The 17,246-nt window shown below is 37.7% G+C and overlaps 1 protein-coding gene across 2 annotated transcripts in view; it reads left to right on the top strand.

The window, feature by feature from the left end:
- LOC149083282 (neuroligin-3-like) overlaps window positions 1–17,246 on the top strand; it is a 335,669-nt gene that overhangs the window by 137,671 nt on the left and 180,752 nt on the right. For both annotated transcript variants that reach the window (XM_089236507.1, XM_089236506.1), the window contains exon 6: window positions 12,999–13,176. In XM_089236507.1, coding sequence (XP_089092633.1) covers window positions 12,999–13,176 — 178 coding nt within the window. The remainder of the gene's footprint in view (window positions 1–12,998; window positions 13,177–17,246) is intronic.

Below are 17,246 nucleotides of genomic sequence, written 5' to 3'. Positions count from 1 at the left end.
TTAAATATTTATTCTTTGTATAACATAGTCACCTTAAACAGTACATGCAATTAACGTGTGCATTTCCAATGGGAGTTTTTATATCGAAAAGCAATATTTGAGGTTTTCGACAAAGGTTGTGACGTCACAGTTCAAAAACTGCCCTGTGTCAAAAACCCTACCCTGCCAACCCTGATCTGTATCATAAAATATGAGATGATCTAACAGATCTATGAAATAAATTGCCCTGGACCTGTCTTTTTTTTTTACGGTCATCCCAACACATAACGGTCATATGAACACATAACAAGCACAACAATTGCATGAATTATCTTTTCGTTTCTTTGAAACCATCAATGACCATGGACTAGACCAGTGGTTTTTTTTCTTCTTAACCTAAGAAAAAATTTTTTTATCAACTTTTTTTTCTGAACAAAAGAAAACCTAACCAGTAAAATGACTGAAATACATTGACGGACCATTTGCATCCTGTATTAACTCTTTCCCTACTGTATCCGGCTCATCCGGCCCGTCATGCAGACTACCAGATCCGGCCGAGCCGGCCCAAGTGGGGGGGATAAGCAGTTTTCGCGCTTTTATTCCATGGGCGGGACACAGTGACAGAATGTTGATGGCCGCTGCGCGGGGTGCTTGTCGGCGAAAGAGTATTATTTTACAACTACACTTACTTATGAAAGAATGGCTATTGACAGTGACAGTACCTCAGATGAGCTTTGAGAAAGATGTGTGGTTACCATTTTTTGAAATTTCGCCAACAGAAGATTTACATTTTCAATAAAACTAGTAAAAGCTCTGTCAGCTAGCTATACGTTTGATTAATAATCGAAGAATTTCTTTCGCAGTACAATAGAAAAAAAATTAATTTAATACATCAAAAAATCTTAATTGTTTTTTTTTGTTATTATTAACCATTATTATGTAATGCAAAAAAGAGCAACAGAAGAAAGAGTTCAAAGAAATTTATATCAATCGAGGCTTCCTTCGGCCCTATGCACTCCAATAACTTGCAAACTGAACACAACCTTACATATAAGGTGTTATTATACACAACCTTATATATTATGAGAAATCTGCATTTAATCATTGGGTCTAATATCTTGATGAGAAATAACACAATATAGTGTACGCATTTCTCTTTTGGTATAATAAAATAAAATTTCATTTTCTGTAATTGTTGCGGGGTCATTAAAAATGGTAATTTGAGTTTTTGTTTCATCGCGTTACGTATTCTAGATGTTGTTATAATTTCACGAGGCATCAAAACTTTTTTTTTGATATTACAGTCTTGTGATTATGTTTCATATCTTAGTTGCTAGTGCCCTAGAATTGACAGAATTTTATTCTTATCGGAAATTTTTTTTTTTATGAAACACTAGATATATGCCTATATTTAGATGTACTACAATGAAACCTCGCTACAACGACACTCGATAACGATAAATCCCTCTACAACGATTTTTTTTCCATGTCTTGTTTACAAATGTCTATACTCTAATGTTAAATCGCTGCCTCTGGATATAACGATAATCCCTCTACAATATTTTTTCTTTGTTCGCAGAATATCGTTATATCAAGGTTACACTGTTTATAGATCCCATTAGATTCTGAAGGAATGAATGCCGAAGAAAGAGAACAAAAATATTATTGAATTTGCGCATAACTGTTGTTATTGATTTTAAATTATTTCTATAACTACTGCAGTAAGAGCTCTCTGTAACCTTTTTTTCGCAGTTTGTGTTTTTTTTAGAAAAAATACGCACACCAATAAAATAAGTTCCCTCAAAAAAAGTAAAACGTGAAAGGAAAAAAAACGTTATTTTTACGGATTTAGTGCAAAACGCTGGCTCCAACAACCAGCTGAGCTTAGAATTAGCGGTAAGGCCACGGTAATAGAGAAAGAGAGATACGATAAACACCACTCCTTGTCTTTTTTCCACATTTTCAGCCTCTGATCCGCTTGACAGGCAGGTTTGAAGAATTCACTTTTTAAAAAAAGGGACAATAGGCGCAAGAGAACATGAATAAGAGCTTTTGTAAACGCGATTTCCAAGAAAAATTGGCTTGCCACGTACTAGTTCAATACATTGACGCTTACAATAGCTATGTTTTGGTAGAGACTCTCTCACTCTCTTATATGGGTTTACCCCTTGTTTTGTGTCCATGTGTTTGGACTTCTTTCGGTTTTTATAGCTCTCATTCCGTTTGTGTCAAAAACAAGGCGTAGAAAATATTCACACGTGGGAGGACTAAAAATTCATCCCCTCCCTCCGACAGAAAAAAAGTTGTCTTCTAGGAGCCAAATTTTTTTCTTATTATGAGGACTTGAAATATTCGTAAAACGAATACTTCGTTGCCACTGAGTTTGTTGTGTGGAGGCTGGACTTGGTTAGTTCATAGACGACAAAAATCCAATGGCCCGACTTGGTGGCAGCAAAAACAATCACCTGATCTCCTGTCATTTAATTCTGTGAGTACTGATAAGTCAGGTAATGTAAAGGTAAACGTACAGGCCTTATAAACACATTGGTATCTTAGCAAGGCCGCACCGAGAGTTGGTTAGGACTTGAGCTTCTGCTCCCCTTCCAAAATGTGAGAAAATGACTAAAATAAAGGGGGGGGGGAATGGTCAAATCTACTCTTCAACTACTTTGGTCCCCCTCCCCGAAGTGTAAGTGGTCCCCTTCCGAACATAATTTCTTTCTAGCTCTCTAACGCGGAATTCGTTGAATGAATTTTTTGGCAAAAAATATTTTTTTCACGATTTTTGGGCTAACATATAACAGATACGGATCAGTCCAGCTAATGCTTTTTTGAAAGGGAACGCTAAAAATCGAGGCACTTGTTTCAACATGAACAAGACATGAATTAGGGAGAGGCAAAGTGCAGTTGCTGGGGGAAGGAGGCGAGCACACAGATTTCTAATTTATAATGCAAAATTTTTTTGTGAAACTGGTAAAATAGCGATGGGCGGCAAACTCAAGTTTCCTCCCTCACAAAAAGTTCTAGTGTGTAGAGGAAGGTGTTCTCATGGTAATGTGACGTGGAACAATAGGCGTGCACTTTTATTTGACCCATGAGGCTACGTGTAATACTATTGATTTTGATGAGCGAGAATGAAATTCGTAGTACACATAGATACTTCTAGCTAGGTAGGAACCCCCGCCCCCTGAATATTACTTCGCTCTGGCTCATGTTGCATTTCTAAAGGCCATGCATTTAGCTGAATGAATAAATGACACAGAGCCATGTACACGCCGATATTATACCGATCCCGAGATCTCTTCCAGTCCAGCTTCACAGTCTGGAATCTAGGCTGCATTGCAGGCCATTTTATAAGAAATTTAAACTGGTGGGTCACTTCAGTCCCGTCTTAACGCATGGGCCCACCCGGGCACCCCCAAGAGGAGAGGGGCCTCGCGAAAATGAGAAGTGGTTGAAATTTTCGGGAATTATCCAGATAGAGCCTCAAAAACATCACTTGGCCCGGGGGCCCATGATGCTCTTAAGACGGCCCTGAGTCACTTTGAAGTAAGGGGACACGACTCAGCGTGGCGGGAGTCATAACCGTTCGTAGAAAAAACAATGGGAATTTTTTTTCTTTTTAGTAGTGGGCCGAAAAATAAAATTCTTGTGGGATTGCCGTGGACCAGGATGAAGAAACTGGATGAACCGCGAAACATCCAGGCTCTGTCGTAAGAAGCAACGTAAGAACTTCGGCACCCGGGCATCTAAGGCAAAACCAAAATTTATTCAAACGACAAGTATTACATAAAGTGCACATTGATTAATATTACATAAATCGAAGACTCAAGTGAAAATAAAGTGCAACGGCCACTCCTGGACCAAGATGTATCAGCTACCCTAAATGGTATGCCATTGTGGGGTATACCGGTCGATGATGAATCAGTTGTAGTAATCACAAGTGATATCTACCGAGTTTCGGTGGCAAATTATGATGTGAACCAGCAAAAATGAGACGTTTGAATTTATTATAGTAACGAGAGGCTAGTATATCAGCGGCACTAGCTGTAACTCTGGGGGGGGGAGAAATGGCAGCTGCCCAGAAGGCAAATTTTCGACTGCAAAAAACACGAACCCAGGGTAGAATCGATGATTTGTTAACAAAGTTATATTCATGCCCCCCCCCAACAGCAGCAAGGTCCCTAGGATGGGATCTTTTGTGGGCCCCAGCCCAGATTTTTCATGGGCTCGGGGCCCTGTATAAATAATTTATAGTGTGAAAAAGTTTTTAAGAATTATTCCGGACTGTAGCCCTGCCAACCCCACCCTTGTGAAGAGCCATGGTCAATTTTGAAAGAAGAAAGACTTCAGATAAGGTCAACTGATAGGCTTCAACATGATTTGAACGATTTCCTACAGCGATTAGGGAGGTCTTTTTCTGGAAACACAATTATTACAAATCCTTTCAAAGTGAGGATTTTTTTTAAATTGATTGTTAGATGGGGGGCAGAAGACTGCTGCTCTTTGGGAACGTACACATGCCTCTTTAGTCCAAGTAGGATAAACATAATACACAATATATTTTACTTGCGAGAAAAACATCTTGTGACTCTCTCGAATAAGTTCTAAGTAGTTCTGAAAAAAGGCTAGGTTTTTCTAGATAATCTGCAGATCTTTATAAGTACAGTACTCTGTTAGGGAATGTAAAGGTGTTGAATAGAAAATCTCCCTTTATTTCTCCTGCATTTTTCCAGACACTTTTTCTGGCTGCCAACCTATCTGGTATTGAGTTTCATTGTGATAAACACATTGTATATGATTGGTTTTAGGGATTATTTTTTTAAGCTTTACCTTTCTTTCCTTTTCCCTCGTCTTGTATTGAGCATACGGTACACATTCTGTTTGTTTCAAAACACGAATAGGCCGTAAATTATTTTGTCTCTCACATTTATAAAATTTTTTCGATTGACAATTTTATTTCGATTTCTGTTGTTCCAAAATGCTGAGACCTAGTCGAGGGACGTTGGTTGATGAGGACATCAGACGAATTCTTTTCGAAGATGACGAAGAATCAAATCTTTCGGATGACAGTTCCGAAAACTCAGAGTTGGAGTTGTCAGCCATATCTGATCATCGCAATGATGATTCCTTCGTTTTGAACGTTTCAAGAGATGATCGCGATGATAAATCGACTAATGAACTACAGAACGTAGCTACAACTACTACTTGGTCATGTAGCATAGCCAATGAGGCGATCAAGGTGAAAGAATATGAGGGAAGCCCAGGCCCACAACATGATTTGGAATGTGGAACTAGAGTTCTTGATTTTTTCAAACTCATATTTTCGAATGAAATGTGTGAGACTGTTCGAAGGAATACTAATTCTTATGCAGCATCAAGAGAAAAGTCGGAACATTGGAATCCCATCGATTCGATTGAAGAGATATGGTCTTTCATCTCTATTATGCTGATAATGGGATTGATGAAGCTTCCCGAAATAGCAGATTATTGGTCTGAAAATCCTATTTTGGGAAACACCAAAGTGAAGTCCATAATGACAAGGAATCGGTTTCAGCAGTTGCTCCGCTATTTTCATTTGTCAAACGTTGGAGATGAAATCGATGGAGATAAGATGAGTAAATTGGAACCCTTCACTTCAGATTTGAAAAAAAATTTCATGAAGAACTTTTCGCCATATCGAGACTTGGCTATTGATGAAGCTATGGTAAAATTTAAAGGGAGATTGGGCATAATACAGTATATGCCTTTGAAACCTGCGAAACGGGGCATCAAAATGTGGATGCTTTGCTCTTCGTACCTGGGTTACGTTCATGACTTTGAAATGTACTGCGGCAAAAACGACAAAACTGTTCGATCCGGAAAAGGTCTAGGCTATGATGTTGTAATGAAATTAGTTAAAAAACTCAACACCATCCATCATGTGTTTTATTTTGACCGTTTTTTTTCCAGTGTCACCTTGATGCGAGACCTTCTTTCTCTTGATCATTATGCTTGTGGAACAGCTTTGGCTAATCGGAAATGCATGCCCCCACAACTTAAAGCATTAATATTGAAAGAAAAGGGGGAAATCCAAGTTCATCAATGTCAAGAGGTAAAAAATCTCTTGTGTAGTACGTGGTTGGACAAAAAACAAATATCGGTTCTTTCAACACACACCAAGAGCGAGATTCTCCAGGTGAAGAGAAGGCAAGGCGCGAAAGTGATAGACGTCAGTTGCCCGGCATCCATTGCTCGCTACAATAAATACATGGGAGGAGTAGATCTTGCGGATCAGAAAAGAAAATATTACAGCGTCGAGCGCAAGTCTATGAAATGGTGGCTGTACATGTTCAGGTTCATGCTTGATCTGGCCATAAACAATGCCTTCATCATATACACGGTCACGAACTACCCAATGACGAAATATCCCAAAACCTTGAAAGCTTTCAGACTAGAACTCATAAATGAACTTTCTCAAAATTTCTGTAGCCGAAAACGAACTTTCCACTCTTTGACCCCAGCTCACTCACATATACGAGTGAAAATTGATGGAAGAAAGAGAACATGCTTGAAATGTAGAACAAAGAAGATACGCACTCCATCTGGAAGAGCAGTGGAAAGCTCATGGGAGTGCGAAATCTGTCATATTTGTTTGTGTCAAAGTTGTTTCAAAGATTGAAGAAAGAAAAAAAAACACATACAAGTAAGTTTTTTCCACTTATTTCTGAAATGCAAATATACAACACACGCGGATATATATACTGTATATCATGGCTTGACAAATCCAAGGCGCCGGGTCGCCATGGCGATTAGAAAATTAGTATTGATGCCTAAAATTTTGTAAATGTATATTGCTGATTTAGAATCTAAGGATGACAAACAATTTTCTGATTTCATTACATTGGTTTTTTTTTTAACCAAGGGAGCCGCGGATAAGCGTTGATTAGAGAAAGGGGGTGTCGCGAGTGAAAAAAGTTTGAGAACCCCCTATTGAGAGTATGCATCATTATACCTGCTTATAATACATTCATTGAAACGGTTTCGTAAGTTATATTCCTAATGAAGTTGAACGTTACATCATTCATGTTTTTATTATAATAAAGCTGGTTTTTTCAGTGTGAAAAATGTTTACCTAAAATACCTTAGGGGCTATGCAAGAAAACCTTCGACTTGGTGCACCCCCCGTCCTGGCCCTAAGGATATGCAGGTATTGTTGAATAGACGTCGCCATCCCGCTCAGTACTCAATATGCAGTTATTTTTCGTTAAATATTTTTTTCATTTATTTGGGAAAATTTGATATCTGAACAAAATGTTTTGGCTTCTGCATCGTCACTGCATACGTTCTTTCTATATTTGTTTTATCCTTTTTTCTGCTTATAAAAAATGCGTACTATATGTATCGCAATTACTGTAATACGACCTATATATGTTACGGTAAATGTGATAAATCCGATTATTAGCGTAATCACCGACAATTTTGGTAAGTTTGATATATTTTGCGAATTTATCACATTTACCTGTGATGTATAACCCCCAGCTCTTATTGTTGAACATGATGAACCGTAAATCAATTATTTAAATTTTTCGGACATTATTCATGAACTTTAGTCTAGAACGATTGATTCGATTGGTAATATTGGTTATGTTTGCTTATGTTGATAAAAATGAAGAAAGCCAACTATAACACAAGACCGGCAAGAGAAATTTATTTTTCTGTTTTCTTCACACATTCATTTTAGCTTTATTTTTAATGATAAAATTTGTGTGCTGTATGCATCACGTACTGGAAAAAGTGGTTAAATGAAAACGATATATTCATGTGATTTATTCCATATATTTATCAAAAACTTACTAACGCCATTCCGAAATCACGCATTATTACCGGTAAAAGTGATGAATGCAATGAAACTTTTCGAAGTTACCAAGAAAATTAGTGATTATGCATAAGAACCGGCAATCATGGATAATTACCGATCCATCTCATTTACCGTAACGTATATATTATTAGTGCAGCATGTATTGTATGTCATTCATTTTCGTGACACGGTTAATAATATATTTATAGATTTCTGTAATTCTTTTCAAGCTTGCGCTTGTAAAGTATGTAAAACGGCTTTCTTTAGACATCGCATAGAGTAATAGACGATGAATTTTATTTACTACATGACAAAAAAAAAAAAAAATAAACGTTTGCATAAAATTTTAGTCTTAGTCAGTGGTACATGCCTAGAGTGTGGCTAGAAAGAAGTTATTTTTCAGTAAAATTTTTCCTATGGTGATGCTAATAAAAATTGTGTACCCGGACGGAGATTTTTACTAAACAATCGTTACGATAATGATCTGAGTTGAAATGAACAGATTGAGATTGAAAAAGATTTGAACACACATATCCGAACGCATCGCAAAAAAAGAAGAAAAAAGTGAAAAGTTGTGATGAAAACAAAAGACTATCCCAATTTCTTTCTTCATAATTCCTGGATGACAGAAAATATAAAAATTACCGAAAAATAAATTTGGCATAGTTGGCGATGGCAAACAGGATAAGTAGCCAAAACTTTGCATCACAGATAACTAACTATGTAAAGAAAGACAACATCTTCTTTCCCAAAAATACTCCGCCACGCTGTTTGGTCAAAGAGAAGGGAGGTGTCGTATCCTTTGCTTCCTAACAATAATCTGGTTATTGTCGAAAAGGATCTACAATGCAGTGGAAGAATTGGAGAAAAAAATTAGGGGGGTAAGGAATCTGCCTCGAAGAAGCTCTCCAAGATTACAGGGTACACAGATTTTCACCCCTCTGGTAGGCAAAGAGTTAAGGGACATTTCCGTATTTTTAGTGGTTCTGAATTTCTTTTTTTTTATATATATTTGTCTCGTGATTTTCAATGATCTTTATTTCAATTTATATTGTAAAATCGTTATTGAACTAAAATCTTTAATAAACACCATATATTTATAACCATAAGTGTAAACTTGTATCCAGCCCATGGGCCCGAGACCCCCCCCCCCCCCCACATTTTTGAAGATCCAGCTCGAGGATTCCCCAAAAAAAAGATTCGAATGGATATGTTTGTCACACTTGGCTCAAAAAAAACTTTTTGACAAAAAATTCAGGGCTCGGCACGGGTCACTTTTTTAGAAACTGGTCACTTTTATTACGTATTTTCAGGCCCAGGTCACTTTTTCCACTTTTTTAGCAAAAAAACCTCGGTCTCGCGCGCTTTTCTGCTGTCAGTGTTTTTCTTTTCTTCAAGGAGGAACTTTACCTGTTCAATATCGCTAATTTTCTCCCTCCCTTCATTCATTGAACTACTATCGAAGGCATCTTATCTTCCCGGGAGCATACCGTGTGACGTCAGCATAACTTGATTTCAAGGCGCTTGGAAAAAAAAAGCTCCTTGGTTAAAGAATCGTCATTTTATGGAAAAGCCGGTCGGAAAAAAAACTAGTATAAAAGGCGTACTTACAACAATGAATTTCCCCCCCCCCTTATACTACCATTCTTTCTTATTTCCCCACGTGCTCACTCGTTCTTTTATTTTCATCTTATTTTAAAATTGATCCTTTATTTTATTTGTTTTAAAAAATTTTAGTCCTAAGGGCCGAATTCCTTTCTTGGAGCATCGAGCAAGTTACATTTGTTGTTTGTTCTATCGTTACTTTTGTTAATTTTTTTAAATGTTATTTGAAATGACGATTAGAGAGCCCGTGCAGAAGCTAACTTACGCGCAGTGGGAGAATACCAAAGCGCGTATTAAAGACGCGTATTATTAATACGTATTAAGCGTATTAATACGCTTTGGAGAATACTCTTGTAGCTGGCCAAGGTTAAAGAAGCTCGCATGTATTTTGAATTTACTTACAATAAAAAAAAAAATCATCCGATTGAAAATCGCGATCTATCGACAAATAAAATTCGTACTATTTTTCTAACTGGATTTAAATCTGAGCAAGAAACCGTACCCCCAAATTTGATCGAAAGGAGAACTATTTATGAAAAGATCACAGAATCCTGCAATTCAACATTTAGTTTAACACAAGGGTTTCCAAATCAGATGAAAATTTGTCATCAGGCTGATAAAAACTCAGTTAACGTGCATGCGAGCCGTAACTAGAGGCGGATTTAACGATGGGCACACCGAGCGCGCCTTTGGCCCCTACTTCACATTTTTTTCCTAATTTAAAGGGCCTAATATTAATTTTTTTTATTCCCGGGCCGTAACTTAATTTAGAGCATCTTCACGATACTGATTGTTACTTAATATTGTTGGATTGTTTTCCTTTTTTTTTCTCTCCATGCACGTGCGGGAACCGGTTGTTCCGACGCTGTATGCAAATCGGCGGCGGCGTACTCTCACGGGAGCACGGATATATAGACTGGTTTTTTCTTTATAGGTGAGATGTCTGTTTTTTCCGCATGGAGGTATGTCGGGATTCGATTTGTTTCTCCCTTTTGATTGCCGGCCGTATTTTTGATGAACGAAAATGATCTTGTTTTTTGTTTTTGCAACTTTTACGGAAAAAGAGTTCAAAATGAACTTCTGATCATTGTTTTTCTTCAGCTCAGTCGGTGCGCTCTGCCCCCCAAGAAATATCGACATCTTGCGCGCCATTCTTGATGTGTAAAAAAATCTTATTTTTAGACCTCAGAAGTTATTAAAACGTTTGTCTCGAGTCTGTTATGACCGCAATAGGAGAGGGCGGCGGTCTGGTTCCACGGGTGTTGAACGAGGAAAGGTGCCGAGTTTACTCATTTTCTGTTAAAAAGAGTGGATACCGGCCCCGAGCGATAGTAAATTTTCGTTCGTACTTGCGACCCGGATTGCTACATGCCGTGATCAGATCCAAAAGCGGGGGGGGGGGGAGAAAACAATGCCTTGGACGGCGTTTTTGATGGAATGGTATATTTTAGAAAAGGCAATAAAAATTCCTTTGCAAAATTATCGAATTTCACAGTCAAGGGGCAGTAAAATTACGTTTCCCCTCCATAAAAAACAATTGTATTACGGCCATGGTAAATCGGGTGTCCCGGATGGGGACAAATTCACTATTTTTGTTCGTTGAAAGTTACGGGAGGAGTCAGCGCTAACGTGGCGACTTGTTTTCGCGCTAAAATAGGTAGCCCTGACAGCAGCATCCATAAACTCTATCAACCGCATTTATAAACCCCGTATGTTGTTGATTCAATTTTTGTGTTCATTTCATCCTAATTTTCCGTATTTCCCGATATATTTCTATCGATTTTCGCATATTAGGTTAATTCATATTATAAATTATATATTTTTTTGTTATTTTCTATGTGCCCTTCGTCAGCCATCTTGAATTGACTACCGCAAAACGGTGATTCCTTGGCTCGAAAAAAAGTCGCCACGTTGGTGCTTACAAGGTTCATGGGAAATTTACCGGGGAAGGCCGCTGAGTCTTTTTTTCTGTTAAAAATTACGGGGGGGGGGGGGAGGCCAAAATTATACTGTTTCCAGGGGTAGGAACACCGCGCCAAAATTAACATCTTGCGCCATCCTGCTCCAATAGTGTTTTCGTATTTTTCTGCGCCAAATAGCTAATTTTGCTTCGTATGCCCAGAATTTCTTAAAGGACGCCAAAAATTTTTTGTTCCTGCTTACCGTGAAACGATTCTTTCTAAGAGCGTGTTTTATATATATTCCACTGTACGCCTTATTTAAACTATCGGCCTTTCCATCGTGAAACCGCGATAATATCCGTGATTGTGCAACTGAAGATAGTTTGCAATAGTCTTTCAGCTTTAAAGTGCGCCGCTGTTGTGGTCGAGTGGTCATAATGACGGACTCGTGTCGCGGGGACCCGGGTTCGAGCCCCATCGTCACCACAGTGGTGGTCGGCTGAAGTGGGTTTTCTGTGGTTCCCAACTTCAAGGCGCAAATGCGAGCCTATCTCCCCGTTAAAAAGTCTCGCCACAGAGAGCAACAGTCCTACAACGGTAAATCATTCAATCATAACACTTCACTCATAGTTAGAAAAACTGGGGGCAGATGACAGCACTACACATAACAAGCATTACACAGAAACAAACTTTACGTCAGGTTGCACTACACGTACACGCACATTCCCGCATGTACCGATTCGTTGGAGGGTTCCGCGGGGGGGGGGTGCATGTGTGGTGTAGCAGTAGTAAGTAGGGCCTCCAAAAAAAATTGCTCGGGGATCCATGATGTTCTTAAGTCAGCCACCTCGTTAGGCAATTTGCCTGTTGTGGCGTTGTATTTGTATTGTATTTGTATTACAAGTGAGGATTCTTTGTGCAGAGTAAATGCGGACTTTTGGGACACCCTGTATATTGAAGAAATATTCAAATTTTGTCGAGGGTTCCGCGGAATAGCCCTGTAATCATCTACGGTTCTGTGCGAGCTTTCACATTGGAAAACCCTGCACTAGAAGAATGTACAACGTGTCAAGAATTTCTTGATTTTGGGTGACAGCTCATTGAAAATTGTTAAGTGGTTATATCAGTGAAAGATATTGTTTTCTCATGAAAACTTCTCAGCTTCATAGCTGTTCTACTTACCTCAACAGCTTTATGTGAAAGGGAGGTTTGATACCTTGAATCTGATCAAAAGTAAGCAAGGTCTTCCCTACAAGAATAAAGCATGAACTATATTTAATGATGATGGCTCAAGATTGGAAGATTTTGATCCAAAGCAATCAATAGAGCTCTGGTATTTTGAAATGAAAGGATATAGACACATCAAGTGTCATAAATAATACATTTTGAATTGCCAAGATATGATCAAATTAGAATGGAATATATTTTTTCATATTAAAGATAGTGTACTTCCCAGAATTTTTTCACGGCAAGTTGATATGGAGAAACATCTAGTTTGGAGCTAGTTTGCTGAGCTTGATTAAAATTCTTACAAATTGTAATGCATTAATTTAATGATGAAATATTAGCCGGACATTCGCGTAACTTGCCAAATATTCCAATTAAATGGCTCTAAAAAGAGCACGTATATGATACATCACTGTTATGAAAATTTATCTTTTATTTCATTACAGCCTCGTGTAGGATGGTTACCTTGGGGGCCAGTTGTTGACAATTTTTCAAAAATTATGATCAAAGAAGACTCCCTCTTCCCAAGATCACCAGTGGAATTACTAACAGAAGGCATTTCTTTCTCAAGGGATTTTGCTGTGATGACTGGAACTAGTAGAGATGAAGGTGTCAACATTTTATGTAAGTTTGACTTCTAATTTCTAAGGGTTTCTTAATGAATATTTTTTTTAACCCTTAACTGGTTGCAGCATTCTCATTTGATGACAGTCAAGATTTTGTCTTGCAGCTAGATGTTGTATATTTCATATTACAGCCCTACTCAGATGTCTGCTTTGAAAAAAAAAGTCATAAAGCCATTTCTGATTTAGAAACAAGCTCCTCATTTTAGGTTGTTTTTTTTTTTTGTTGTCTCGTTGATACTTTTGTTTTCTATCTTTTATTAACCTACATAATGTTCATGCAAGTAATTGTTTTGTAATTGATTATTTAGATATATCAATTATTATTTATGATTTATCATCCATTTCTCTTTCCATATCAGTTTTATTTGTACTACAGTTGAAGTTTTTGCTTCAATGAGCTGTTCCTTTTGTAGTAACACTAGAAAAAATAAATTTTAATCATTCAGCAGACCAGCTTCAGGTTAGTTGGCATCATTGCATTTATTTGATTCCTGGAACACCTATTCTGTGGCCTTTGTGATCGTATGTGTTGTGGAATCCTTTATCTTAGACAAATATTTGATATCAATTAAATAAATATCTGATATCCCGTGAAATCTGAATATTTTCATGCCGTTTGGGTCTGGTTTCTGTGCTATTTACTACTTGGAAGGAGCTTTTTTACTTATTTATAGAACTGTGTTTCTTGTGTGTGCAATGATCGGTGCTTTAGTGTATGTTTATATTATTCGGTGTATGCAGTAGTCTTGTGTCAAATCCCTTTTTTTGCTCAACTATTCAATTATAGGAGCTCGAGATACGAGGCAAATATATTCTGAGAGAATGAGAATATTCTTTTGGATGCAAAGATTGAAGAACAACCTTTGTATTGAGAATATATATTTTTTAATAATGGAAAAAAATATTAATTTTGTTTATATTATGAAATAATATAAGATTATCACCGTGAAACATTATGCCAAAAATTGGGTTTTTTAATCAACTCATAACTATTACTGTTCTAGAATATTCTGAGAGTTATTCTGGTCATTGTGAAAGGTTTCAAAAGCTTTTTTTTTATAAAGATTTTGAAAGCCCTTTAAGATTGAAAAAAATTCTTTTTAAAATTAGATAAACTTTTAAAAATAGGTTTAAATTTTTGCTTTGAACTTAAGTCAATTGAGAAAGGAAGCTACTCTCATGATCTTTTTAATTCTTGAGAAAATCAAAACTGTTATTTTCTTTAGCGAACATACATTGAAATTTTGTATCACTTGTTGAATTGTACACCATACAAGTTATGCAATTCAGCCATGTTGATTTTATTTTCTTTCTTTTAAAGTTTTATATTATGGGCAACAAACTCAGTTTTTCCCCATCGTTCTGTTGACAATTCCTTTCGGTTGTATACAGGGTGTTCTGTTAATGGGCTGACAAAGAGGGTTGTTAATAGACATCAAGAGGACTAAAAATTGCAATGGAACATGGTGTCGCAAACCATGTTGAGAAGGTGAAAGTCGCAAAATAACATACGCAGGTTTCACCGACATGCTGGAATGACAAGAAGTACAATAATAACTACAAAAAGATTTATTTGATTTATCAATACAAGAGTTGGTGGAAGTGGTGGCTGCTGGCATCATTGCACAGTCTAAAAAGATGTAGTAGAAACGATTCCCGAACACACTCGAAGATACCAGGTATGCTTTTTATGTCTGCCACCGCGACGACAACCTGCGATATGAGATCCTCCTGTGTGTCCACAGACGTCACATAAAGGAGTTTTTTTAGGTGCCCTGTAGAAAAAGGGCACATGGATTGAGATCTGGCAGACATGGAGGCCAAGCAATGGGTCCTGCTCATCCAATCCACCTCCTTGGGTATGAGGTGATTATGCACCTCGCGGGAAAAATGTGCAGAGGCCAGGGCCATCTTACGAGCGTCATGGGTCCCCAGGCCAAGTGATTTTTCTGAGGCCCTACCTGACAAATTTTCGAAAATTTCAACCGTTTATATATAATTTTTCTGAGGCCCCTCTTCACTTGATTCCCTGGGCTGTGCCCCTGCGTTAAGACAACATTGGCAGGGGCACCATCTTGCATGAACCACATGCCTCGCTGCACTGCGGCCAGCACACTGCAACAATTCCGGGAGGACGTGTTGCAGAAAAACAAAGTAAGTTGCTGCATTCAGGCATTAGGGCAGCAAGTTCGGCCCCAAGAGTTAATCACAGAGGAGCCCACACTTTGGCAATAAACCTTGAGATATCCATGGTACACTCACAGCTATGACAATCCGTGATTGTGGCAAAGTTAGTATGGTGCTGACAACTCCTCATCAGATATTGCTGTTGGTACATCTGCTGTGCTAAGCGCCTGTTGCCGTCTGCTCGACCATAAATCAGATGCATATCAGCATACTCCTCGTTCGTGTGGTCAGCCATCACGATACTCATTGAAACAGACAACTAACTGCTACACGTGCTCACTACCGCAATAGTGCTAATTTACATCATCTGCAGCATGTGCATGACATCTGCTGCTTACATGAGATATGGTGAGCGAACCCACAAACGCATTCAGCGATCCACTTTTGTTTCGTCTCCTCTGGACTCATAGCCTGCGTGCGTGTTTTGCGATTTTCACCCTCTCAATGTGGTTTGCAACACCATCTCTACACACCCCATGTCTACTAACAACCCTTTGAGTTTGTTGGTCAATTAACAGAACACCCCTGTATATGAGCTTCGGTTATACATTTGACTCTAGATTTTACGAATGTCTAATTTACAAACATGTTTGCTGGTACGAAGCTGTCATCTGTCCTGAACAGCATGCCATGAGCTAATGTTAAAATCTGCTCTCTTTTACAAACTTTGTATTTCTTCTGCTGTTTTTCTTTTCAGTTATTTTATTCTTCCAGCACCTAAGTTTGTTGTAATAAAAAGTAAACTTCAATTCCAAAATTCTACCGGTCTTAAGAGAAAATGGAGGAAGAGAGGGGAGGTATAGAGATTCTTTAGGAAATATATATGATAGAAGTGTTCAAAATTTTCAAGGTTCCGTGGGAGGACATATTAGGATAATCGACCAGTAGGAGACGAACAGTATTCGTGTTGGGGTCCTTTCTTTCTTTCATACTATTCTCGCACATAAGTCCTTCAGACAACAGTCAAAAAAAGTCTTCCTGGGAATTGGTATTCCCGAAACTCTCAAGACCTACATGCGGATTTTATGAGCGTCGTCCTTCAAAGATTCGAAACTTTTAATTGTTTCTTTGCATTCTGTGCCCCAATGGGATCACCATTCGAGCTTCATGGTGTCGGATTCTTATTTCTTTTCTAAATAACAAATCGTAAAGAGCAATAAAACAGAGAAAAGGAAGCTTTTAAGAGAATATTCTTGATGTTAAACAGGAGATGGCTAATAAGTATTGAAAACATCTGTTGTGCTGAGAATTTACTTTTGGAATGCTTAACATAGATACAATAAACTTCGCTAAACAAAATCAATGTATTTCTACCGCTTCATCTTGAAAACTACACATTTTCTAAAGATTGTTTAGTAGCTATAGTCTAAATTGAAATACTAATCATGAAATATTTTTTGTAGATCATGTCTGAAGAATTCATCACAAGATTCTAATGTGATTGTTGAATGTATTGTCAATTTGGGATATAGAATTGGAAATGTCCCTCAGCGGATACATTATAAGAAAAAATAATAGTGAATCCTGAACACGTGCTAGAGAAAAATTCAGGCTGCACCATTTTTTCTCAGCAAACAGTGAATATAGGACTTAAATCATTTGCTGCTCTTGCTTTTAATTGTGCTGTAATGACTCAGACGAGTTGAAAAACACATCTGAACAGATTATACAGACTTGGGTATCGTATGTAAATAAAATTCGTACTAGGTAAAAAACAAAATTTGATTGTATTTTGTGTGCTGCCATTTATAAGCACATAAGTTGGCGTAATGTCTCTCTCGCATAGCTGTTGGTAAATTTGCTAAGTTATTCAAAACTTTCCTGTTTAACAAAATGGTTAGTTTGATTTAATTATTTCTTATAATGTAAAAATAATCAATT

This window comes from Pholcus phalangioides, unplaced genomic scaffold (genome assembly GCF_987345545.1).
Source record: "Pholcus phalangioides strain wild (caught in Gottingen) unplaced genomic scaffold, Ppha-v1.0 ptg000009l_1, whole genome shotgun sequence".
In the NCBI taxonomy this organism is placed as follows: Eukaryota; Metazoa; Arthropoda; class Arachnida; order Araneae; family Pholcidae; genus Pholcus; species Pholcus phalangioides.
The sequence above is the reverse complement of the archived record's forward strand: the minus strand, read 5'-3'. Positions and strand labels throughout refer to the sequence as shown.